Here is an 11,275-nt window from a genome sequence, read left to right as displayed (position 1 = left end):
CAGAGTGAAATAAAATGGGACATAAATGGTAGTAGAGGATTTTAAAATCTGATCAAAGTAAGTTCAGGAAGCATTAACTTACAAACTCTGGATGAGTGGCTATTATGAGCAGTCAGAGGGACTATGCTGCTCTGCTCCTGCTCAGAAACTTTAAGGTGTACTGACACCCTAATTGCAGCAGGCTTGCTTTACTTTAATACAAAGCTTTTCAGAGATGGAAACGTGCCAGCTCTGTTTAATGCTCTTCATGGCAGCAACTTCCTTTGTTGTAGCATTTATTTAAGCAATTCAATTATTAATGTATGGCACTATCAGGCCATTTGCTCGCTTACAAAACACAAAACCTTCCACTGGTCTATCAGGCGTTTGCTTGATAAATCTACAAGATTTTGTTCTCTTACACAACTGTGAGAGAGTTTAAATGGAAAAAAGAAAATCCATGTACAAGAACATTAAACAGAAGTTCTTCATTTCAGAAAGGCAATGAAAGAAATCACATTGTACAAACAGGTTACACAGAAAACCCCCGTTATCAAAATGTGGTATCATAGTATAGCTACAAGTAATTTAAACACCCTGACCCTTCCCATGATCAAACAACTGTCAAGCTGAATATTATAAAGTGCGTTCTCATTTTGATGTATGCAATCATCACCAAGGCAAAGCTGTTACAGTTTTCTGAACGTAAACCCAACAGACCTTTCAGGCACTAAACACATTTTTTAACTGCTTAAAAATTTCTGATCCACCTTCAAACTTTTCAATCAAAATGAACCCATATCGTTTTAAGATGAGCTCCCTTATGTCACAAATATAATATTAAAATGTCATTAAAAAAAAGCATTCAGCAGTTGGAATCCATCCTCAACACTGTACATCAGCATCCTGTGGCTTCTACGGAGCGATCAGTTCTTCCCTCTAAAGAAAGAAAAGAAAATGTTAATAAATCAACTGATTGTTTTCAGATCACCAAATACCCAACAGACAAACACAGACAATAACTTGGATGGGATTGCAATTTGTAATGCGTACTGCATATACAAGTACCAAACCACAAAGAAAAGACATCTCTAAATCCATGCCACAGCTCTCCCACATTAACTGCAAGCAACAACGTGCAGAGGGCTACATGAGCGCGTTGATAAACTGCATGAAGGATGGAGGGGTAAGAGTGTTATTTCCTGTTTATTGGAAAAGATGGTTGAGTGTAGAAAGTGAAGACTGATTAACTGCAAACAAAAAAAAAGCTGCAGAAATAAAGAAATGAGGTTAATGGTATTCCAGGGCCATAGCTTAAGACAAGGCCTTTATCTGAGAAAGGTTTCACTGACACATCCGATTATTTTAAGTCAACTAGAGACATCTGGTGGTCAATCAAAGTACAACACTATACTGTCCAAACTTTGGTTCTATTGATTCTTTGTATTGTAGAGGTGTTAACATCAGTTTTATTCTTTGATTATGACATTGACCCTGGAAATCACTAGTTGTCAAAAGACAAAGAAAAGGTGATAAAAGAAGCTGGTAAGAGGAAATAAGGCACTGCAGTGAGCAACATGAATGACAAAAAAGATGCAGGAGGAGAGGACTGGGTTGGAAGGAAGCACACCTGGCAGCAAAGGCTCTCTGGATGAGTCCAAGACCTGGTGAAAATGAAGGCAGGTCAGAATCATATCTCTGTCCTGGTCTCTTTTTCTCTCACAAACACACACATGCGCATATCCACCGTCCATGCAAATGTCTCAAAATTTGAATGTTTTGATACTATCTTGAACCTCTGAACGAGAAATATAAGGATTTTTGCATGAATTTCGATACACAATGATTTCCAGAGAGGACAGTTGATATTCTAGTCAGTTGTTGCCAGTTGAATATGGAAATCTGCAGAGACCTGAAATTCGAATGACTAGGGAATTTCAAGTTACAGTGACATTGAGCTTACATTACAGAAGTTTTAAAATGCTAACATTTTAAAATTATGTTGCATCACGCAACTATAGAAATTTCTAAGATATTTCTGTCTTTAATCAAGGACTCACTACAAGACCGGAAACTAATGGTTTATCTCACACTACAGGATATTACTGAGAAACTCATATGGGAAGCAGATTGAAACAAAGTGAAGACTGTAGTGCAACAAATTACTGTATCATTAATAACACTTTGCAGTGAGAAAAACAAAAGCAGAAGGCTAAACAAGTCTGAATGAAGAAATGGTTGGGAAGATGCAGCTGACATGGGTTGTTTGTTCTTTAGCAGGAGCTGGAGGTGACATTAGTGATTCTAAGTCTGTGAAGAGTTTTGGTGGTTTAAGATTGGATCTAACACCACCAAATAATATGTACCGACCATCGGTTCAGACTGGGTGCTAGACCAGATTTAGCCTTCGATTGTCAGGGGGTGTAAAATGTGGGTAAATTGGCCCAAAACTCCTGCACTGTGAACCTGGCACATGTGAGTCAGCATTTCATATCGTACAAGCAATAACTGATACCAATGACTGGCTGGGTGGTATAAAGACAATCTGGAAAGTAAAAGAATGGTTTGGAAAAGAAATGTAAAATTGCTCTTAAAATAAACTGGCAGGTGAACTTGTGGTCCACATTAATGTAAAACTACACACTTTCAGACCAATCATGCTTACTGCCGTGCATAGCCATCCCCCTAAGGCGCATTCTGAGCCAGAAGAAAAACCTTAACTGGAATAGAATTGGTCATTATCCTACATGTGGCTGACTCGTTTTGATCTCTTAAGCCTGTAATAAGAGCAATGACAGTGTAGAAATGGTGCAGTGTTTACTCAGTATTTACAGCTGCAGAGAACTGAGTGATGTAAAACAAAAGGTATATTCAAATGGGGTTTGAAAGATATCTTAAGTTGCGGTAATGAACTGCAGCTTCTTTTCAAGAGCCTCAGGTGTCTGGTGGGTGCATTTTTTTTCCTTCGCAGTTTAGTTGCATGACAAGAGCTGCTTAGCAAATTAGAACTGATGCAAACTACTTACACAAGTAAGTTTTGTTCTCAGGACTGCAATGAATTTGTGAAGACAAATCATTAAGCAGTGCTGATCAGGAAATGGCTTTTTTGCTGCACGGGCAAGATGCATATTTTATTATGTTATACATAGAAAGCTTGCAACTGAAGAATGTTAGGCATATTAGCAATGGAAATATTTACAATGCTGTCTTAGTTGTGACCATACATCTTGACAAAAAGCCTTGCTGTGTCCTTTGGTCTTCAGAATAGCATTGCATTGACTGCAGTTTTCTAAACTGGTGCTGACAATTAACTATCACAGAAACACGGGGAACTCTGTTTAAAAGCACTGAGGACATAACTACAGCTATCAAAACACTGTATTTTCTCTGCTTGTCTCACCTCATAGGTGGTTCCTGCCCAGAACATCTTCATCTCCCCCCTGCACCCTGCCACCACAGCAGAGGTTATCACGGTAAAGGGCACTAAGTAGAGAAGAGCGGGCTGGCCCATCCCTGACAGCAGCATCACAGCAAATGTCAGCAGCATTCCCAGCAGATAGGCTACAGGAAATAAAAGAGATACACAAACACAGAAAAAAAAGAGACATGGTAAACATAAAAAGTCTCTAAGTAGACAGCTTTTAAGTAGACTGCTTTTTTTAGGGTGGGGGTGGGGGGGATAAACAGGGAGAAAAAACAATAACAGATTTCCATAACAAAGAAGTATTAAAGGGACTCTCACTAAACACATATTTAAACGCATGCACAATCAAAAAAATGCAACACTATAATATATTGAATGAAGTCTAAAAATGTATGGGGCACAGTCAGAAGAGTATGTGTAGTATAGCAGGAAAACTAGACAATAATTACTGTGTATGTGTAATATGATGAACAGTATTAAAATATGAAAAAAGGAAACAGCATACTGTACATAAATTTTAACCAATGCTCCTATGACGTACACAATTCACTGGGCAACTTGTTTATCAGGCTTTGCATACAGAAATGATCTTTCCTCCTTTTACAAGTCACATTACAACAAAAATTGTAAAGATTAGGACATGAGGTACCTATGCAGCAGCTGACGAAGTAGATCTTCTTGCTGCTCTTGATCCAAACATCAAACCTGCTGCAGTACGCCACCAGGAGACCTGTTTGACCAACAACAAACATCACAGTAAATTGTTTGCTTCCATTTAGTCTCATTTCAGAGACTGTACTGCATTTTGCCTTTTGCTTTAAAAAAAAAAAAACCAAAAAAAATATAGTTGGGGTTTTTAAAGTAACATATAATGGCCTTTTAAATTAAACACAAATGATCCAGCCTAAATTATTCTCTGCCTGTGTGTATTTACAGTTACAGTTGAAAGTATAAATGCAATCAGGGACTGAGCGGAGAGGGAGACAATATAGAGAGAAAGCTCTAGCTAGAATCAAAATGTGGAGGCTGCAGTTATTTAGTATGTGCCCTGAACATTCAGCTACTGGATTCCAACACTATTAGTTTTCCTCTTGTTTTTACTTAAAGGTAATGAATGCTTAAATTGACATGGATGTCAGGTAGTATATCAACACCATTTACTAAGTGATGTTACTGTGTTTGTATCCAAAATGTCCAAAAGCAATTATTTACAGGAAAGCCATGAAAGAGGTTCACATGTTTTGATCAGCGATCAGTAGCCATTGTTACTTGTGTTCAGAATAGTTTCCAGATATGATTTAAGTAGGTAACCTCACCTGGAACAATGATATCTCCGTAACCTAGAATGGAGAACTGCATCCCACACAGGTTCTGAGCCCAAGCTGAGAACCGTGGGACACGCATCACCACAGGCAGCTGAGAAAATAAAACATTTCAGAAGTTCAAAATGGCAGAAAATGTGACAGTAAGATTGTTGCTCTTGTTGCATGCAGCCAAATACAGTGGCTAGACTTTCTGATATGCTGAATCAGACTGCAATCTTTTGACTTTACATGAATTTCTAAAACTTTGAACAGATATTTTGGTGTATACATTATTAGTGAAGATTTTTTTTTTGTATTTTCCAACATCTTGGCTTCTCAGCTCCATCTTGACAAATATGACAGTATCTGCATGGCAAGGAGAAAGGCATTGATACATTACTTCTTTCTGTTAGAAGGTGCTCTATATATATATATATATATATATATATATATATATATATATATATATATATATATATATATATATATATATATATATATATATACAACAATTTTTTGACAAGTCAGTTGCTGCTAACCAGTTATCCCTCAGCTCATCATCTCTTGCATTTCACTACCTACAGGTTGGTCAGGTGGGTGGTCCTTGATGTCACTACGTTGCCTGTCCAGCGAGCCTTTCATCCTATGGCACCATCTTGGACTGCCACAAATTTGGGGTTCCGTCCATGAGACTACAGACTCACTGGAGAGGCAGCTAAGTGACGTCAATGACCTCCAAAGCGGTGACCTGGCCAGCCTGCAGGTAGAAAAACACAGGATTGGACAGGATGGGCAGATTCATGGTTCATAACGATGGGATTGTAAGAATTAAATACTTATAAAGCCACTTTAGGTGACATCTAAAATAAATAAACTGCTGTTTTTGTTAATCCCAACACCCTTGACTTTGGCACAGGAGACTGGTGGTTCAAATCAAGGTCAGGGTGCAGTTGTCCATCACTGTGGGGAAAAGGTCCTTAGTGCTGCTTGCCTACCTGCCTTGTATCTACTCTCAGATGTATGTCGCTTTGGATAAAAGCGTCTGCTAAATGAAACTGTAAATTGTTTTTCCAAATTGTTATAATTGTACTATGTAAACTTTGGCACAATAAATAGCTAACTGGCACAATTTTGTTGTGCATGCACAAGTGAATGTAGACAGCTGATGCTCCAAGAAAATGCAGAACAAAGCCTTGAACTACCCTGAAAGGGCTTAACATTCCTTACTGAATCCTGTTGGCAACTCTAACTGCAGAGCGCAGAAACCTTAAAATATTCATGAGGAGGCAATATTTACTTAGATATGAATACAAAACAATTGTCCTAAACAAACAAAAGAGTCCCAGAAGACAAAAACATAGCAACAGCGACGAAAGAATGTTGAAACAGCTCTTACAGACTAATGCACCTTGAGCAGAATTGCTGCCTTTAAAATACGGGTGACTTATCAGCACCCACCACCTGATGATCATGTGAAAATTGGGCTGTGTTTCTTTCAAATGCTTCGCTTTAGTGAAAAGGCTAGGAAAAATATAAAGAGATCCCATAAGTGCTCTGATTTAATAAGGTGGCCAGTCGTCACATAAAAAAGGAAAAAATGAACACACATTATAGGTACACATGGACATGATCATACAACTGAGTCAGCAAATCATTAAATTTGAGATGTTTTCTCTGTTTGAGAAACAATATAAATCATAAGTAGAGTCAGGCATATGTATTAGTGCTAGTGTCCTGTTAAATGAATTTTAAACATATTGTAACATGAAACTGGGTGGTCCATGTGTATCTATATGTAATAGTATTTAAAGCAAGAGAAAGACCCAATACAAAACAGGCAGATAATTAATCATTCATTTATTTGGGAGAAGTTCAAATAGGTTATTTCTCAGACTAAAACATCTACCACCCCCATCCCTTCCCACCCACCTAAAGGTGTGGCATTACAAAAGGCAGTTAACAACAAGTGAAGCCTTACTTTCTCAGAGGGAGGCTGGGGTTCGGCAGGGACCACCACCATGTTCCCTTGTGTCTACGACAGAGCCCACCCAACCCCAGCGCACAGTTAGTCAATCTGTCTATCATTCCGCTCAGGGTATCAACAACAAGCAGTGCAGATCAGCCACGATGTTAATAAAGCTAGGTCAAACTCAATAGGGAATTCCACCAAGCTTAGCTTTTAGCTTGTTGTTCGTGACTTCGGTAATAAAACCACTGTCCTCCTAAGGTCCCTAACTTCTGCACACTGCTGTTCTTGATCGCCAATTTATGTATTTACAGCACAATGTTTCAATTTCTTAACTAGGGGTGGGCAATCTGAAAAACTTGTATCATGGATGATCTTGTCAGAGGAAAAGTACAGATCAGGTCCATAAATTAGCAATAAACTCTGACAAAACTTTCCTCTTCTGCAAGAACTGAGCAAATGTATGATTGGTTGTGACACATGCAAGACGAAGCTTTTCAAACTTCAAGGGATAACTTCCTTTTTAGGCAGAATACAGCATGCCAGATAAAGAATACCCCCGGAAGCAGGCAAAAACACAAATCACGACATTTGTTCAGAACTTTGAGTATAAAATCTGAGGTAAAACAAGATCCAAAGATTTGTTGCCTTCATCATTGATTTGAAGTGAGAGGCTTAGATTCCAGACAAGCACATGCACAATTCGTTGTGCGATCACGAGTGCAAGTCATGTGATCTCATTCTACTTCAAAAGATCATCATAAGATCATTTGGGCAAATCAACCACCCCTACTCTAAGAAAATTAATGATTTTACTTTTTGAATGTCTTGAGGTAGGTAAGTAAGAGAGGACAGTCTTTAGAGTTAAGTGCCTGAGTTTGCAGATGAATAAGTGTTTTGGCCCTAATGTTCTTCAAATACAAAACCTGTCATAATGCTAGATAGTAAAACTAATGCAAAACTTGCTGTCCATTCAGTTTTTTTTAACCACCCTGAATCTTAAAATCAACACACTGAAAAAAAATAAATGAGAAATCTGATATTTTAACAGTGTATTTGACAAAAGCCTAAGAATGTATTTGGTGGAGTTCCCCTTCATGGTAGGAAGTAAAGCAGGGAACTTACCTTCTCTCCAGATGCATCGGGGCCCAGGGCAACCTGCACCATAATGCTAACGCCATTCTGTTGGCAAAGCATAAGTCTATGAATCCAGAGCTGCAAAAACAGCTTTTATTTATTGACGTTATGTGTCTATATGTAGTTGTGTGCAATGTTCCCTTTGTAAAATAATCACGCAATCACTAAAAAAAAAAAAAAAAACATTTTGTGTATCAGTTAATTTTGTCTCTGGATATCAAAAGACTAAACTTTAAGGTAACACAGAATTAAAAATAAGAGCAGGAAATACAGAGGAATGAAAAAGAAAACATCTCTGTTTTAAATCAATAGCTGTTAAGTATGTGAAGAAAAAGTACTGCTCTAGACCTGAGAACCTGGAAAACAAAAATAAACATATACATACCTTGGTGAAGAAAGGAGTGATGAAAACAAAGAAGACATCATACACAAGCAGGAGACTCAGAAGAATCACACAGATCTGTGAGACACCAGTAAAAAAATAGGATCACCATTTATACTTGAATTTAGAATTGGGGAAAAAATATAATATTATACCACTTTATTAGATTGAAAGGACAGAAGCAACTGTAAATATTCAATGTTTGCCTTGTTGACAATGGGGCAGGGGGTGACATGTTAATGGCAAGGAACAATAAATACCAAAATATAGTAAAAGTACTTCTCTTGCCTAAAAAACGCCAAGCCAATAATGATAAAAGGGTGTCGCTCTCAGAGTGAAACAGTACCTTGAAATTGGACAATGAAATGGTCTTCATGAAGTTGAGACAGAAAGCAATGCCAAGTAGGTCCTGCAAGATCCAGATCCACCTACAATGTGATAAAAGTTCACTTAATTTGTATTCATCTGAAGATGCATTTCAAACAAGATTACATACGTATTCTGTATCCTAAAAAAATTATCAAGTTCAAAGAAGGAAAAAATGCTCAGTTAAACTTTGACAAACAAAAACGTTTTATTTAACATCCATGTAACGATGTTTACTCAGGAGTATGGAATACTGGAAACAGCAACTGAGTGTTGCAATGTAAGAAATTCTTTTAGAAATGATGTGGGTGTTTTCAAACTAATTTTAACCAAAAGAACTTCCTGCTTCACCACCAAAACAGTCCCTCTCGACAGTGGCGCAGCCACGTCTAAAAATAAGACTGAAACAGACAGAAGAATTGTGAGTGTGTGGTTTGTCTTGTGTGACGGTACCTGTCTTCATTTCTGTACACTGCCCAGACCACGGTGATGCTGATGCACACAGCAGCCAGCAGGATAGACCTCACCGAGAAATTCCAATTTCGGACAGAGAAGCTACAAAAACGACAACAGAGAAAGTCCAGTAAACAAAAATTATTGTGGGGTTGAGGCTTCTGACCAAGGGTGATTCAGAGGCAGACATGCTACAAGAATGCAGCAACATGTACAGCTGTTTCACACCTTTCTTTGACTACAACGTCTACCTTGTTTAGATCAGGAAAAAGTTACAGGACTTTTAAACAAAGCAGGAAAACAAAGAAAACATTCACACATCACTTATGACGAGCTGTTCATCCGGTGATACTGACACACAGTAGTTCAGGTACAAAAATACATTTCTGTGTTACTGACTTTTATCCATTTCATGTTTCCCTAAAACAAGTGGAATATGTTTGAATATTTGTGTTGCAAATATGTTTTTGAAAGAGTGATGTTCATACCTTAAAGTGCCACAACCAATTTTTTCCAACACTGCATCTATACAGCTGAACAGTGCAGAGGCAGATGCCAGGCAGAATATGGCAATAATGATGTAAACTGAAAAAAAAAGAAAAAAGGGCAAATCAACAAAATACCACATAACATTATTCAGTTATACATGTAAGAGCTTGCTTTTTGGTCAAACTCACCAAGGACATAGTAGAAGTAGTACATTAGGACCAGCATCCCACACATCATGGCGACAAAGATCACCACTTTGAGTGGAGAGTACAGGGAAAGCTGTCCACTGTCTGCTTTGTTATCTCCCCCTTCTGTGTCTGCCACACCACTATTCAACCGGTCCCTGCCACAAACAGAAAAACACTTTAATTGTGTTGGTGCACTTTTCATGCCTATTGTATTTAAAAATGGTGGCCGATAAACAAAAAGAACAACACTACACCATCCCCTATGCTGACACACATACCTAGGATGGTAATCAACTGACACAACAGCCCCGAAATAAGTCAGACTTTAGGGAAAATACATATGCTTGTGTTAATGCCAACTACGTTTAACAGTTCAGTAAGTCACATTGATTTCATCAAGTTAATGATATCGTCAATGCATTTGAGAAAAGTTACAGATGTGAGCTTTTACCTTATGGCTTTGTATGTACAACTGACAAAATCTCACCTCTCATATGCTCCGCTCCAGTAGCCACCCAACGTGACTGTGACGACTGCAATCAGCAGGATGACTGCAATGCTTGGATCAATCTTTGAGTAAGGTGGAGCATATAGCTTCACTTGCATCCCTTCACCAAACGCCTGAGGACACACAAGAGGTAATAAATTATCTAATGCACAACTTTGCATCCCGTTTGACTTTCCTCGCCAATTTGAAGAAAAGGGCTGAAACAAGACCATATACAATAATGTCAGAATAAAAGCAAAAACTTGCCAACCTGCCGTGCTTCCAGGAAGTCCCTGTACCTCATGAGAGCCAGAGAAATATTGACCTTGGCGTACTCTGAGTCATTGGCTGATGGAGTCGTCTAACAAGCCAAGCAGAAGAGAGGAATTTTTTGCAAATACATTTGGGTAGACTGGAAATTTTTCTTATCTAATCATTTTATAAATGATTTGTTTTCAAGCAAATATAGGAAAAAAAACTGTCAAGATGAACCGATTATGATGCTAGGAAAAGGGAAAAGACATTTCAAAAACAAAATGAGTGTATTTAGTTGGAAACTCTTATATCTGCAGCAGTGGTGTATCACTTCCTTATTTCTGAATCACGTCTGTACAGCTGTATCCTGACACTAACAGTTTAAACAGATAAAGGCAATAAGGAAGACATACAGATCAAACATGCAAAAACGTGAAGCAAAATATTAATGCATGTCACTCTTAAGCTATTAACAAAATAGAGATGGGTAAAAATGTCTTACCAAATCTTCATTGCTGGCAATTAGTAAAGTTTTAGCCCCAAGGCTCTGAGCAACTAGAGCTTTCTGGCTAAAATCACACTCCCCTCTCGTCACCACCAACGCTTTACCCTTTACCAAATCTGGAAGGATGCCTGAGGCATTACACAGCAGAGTGGAGGTCCAATTCACCAAGGGGTACTGTACCTGGAAAAGTGAAGACACTGATTTTAGAAATAAGACAGACGGAAATTTCCCACCATAATGCTGGTAAAATTAAAAAAAAAAAAAAAAAAAAAGGCTGTTAGAATAAAAAGCAATATATGTCAAGTTTGACATAAATTGAACTTATCTGAAAGTCACATTT

The 11,275-nt window shown here is 38.1% G+C and overlaps 1 protein-coding gene across 3 annotated transcripts in view; it reads right to left on the bottom strand.

The window, feature by feature from the left end:
• Positions 1-452: 452 nt before the first annotated feature.
• Positions 453-11,275, bottom strand: part of zgc:123258 (uncharacterized protein LOC641502 homolog) — a 12,128-nt gene continuing 1,305 nt past the window's right edge. Inside the window, exons 3-17 of one of the 3 annotated variants that reach the window (XM_023270139.3) lie at positions 10,933-11,115; positions 10,447-10,536; positions 10,176-10,309; positions 9,689-9,843; positions 9,500-9,596; positions 9,012-9,113; positions 8,539-8,620; positions 8,196-8,270; positions 7,799-7,855; positions 6,686-6,739; positions 4,720-4,819; positions 4,053-4,133; positions 3,380-3,540; positions 1,610-1,643; positions 453-918 (exon numbers count right to left, since the gene is read on the bottom strand). In XM_023270139.3, the coding sequence (XP_023125907.2) occupies positions 878-918; positions 1,610-1,643; positions 3,380-3,540; positions 4,053-4,133; positions 4,720-4,819; positions 6,686-6,739; positions 7,799-7,855; positions 8,196-8,270; positions 8,539-8,620; positions 9,012-9,113; positions 9,500-9,596; positions 9,689-9,843; positions 10,176-10,309; positions 10,447-10,536; positions 10,933-11,115 (1,446 nt within the window). In that variant the 3' untranslated portion in view covers positions 453-877. The remainder of the gene's footprint in view (positions 919-1,609; positions 1,644-3,379; positions 3,541-4,052; positions 4,134-4,719; positions 4,820-6,685; positions 6,740-7,798; positions 7,856-8,195; positions 8,271-8,538; positions 8,621-9,011; positions 9,114-9,499; positions 9,597-9,688; positions 9,844-10,175; positions 10,310-10,446; positions 10,537-10,932; positions 11,116-11,275) is intronic. The other 2 variants (XM_023270140.3, XM_023270141.3) reach the window with 2 other exon arrangements.

The sequence above is a fragment of the Amphiprion ocellaris genome, chromosome 1, assembly GCF_022539595.1.
Source record: "Amphiprion ocellaris isolate individual 3 ecotype Okinawa chromosome 1, ASM2253959v1, whole genome shotgun sequence".
Classification (NCBI taxonomy): Eukaryota; Metazoa; Chordata; class Actinopteri; family Pomacentridae; genus Amphiprion; species Amphiprion ocellaris.
Note: the sequence above shows the minus strand (reverse complement) of the source record. Positions and strands in the feature narration are given on the sequence as shown.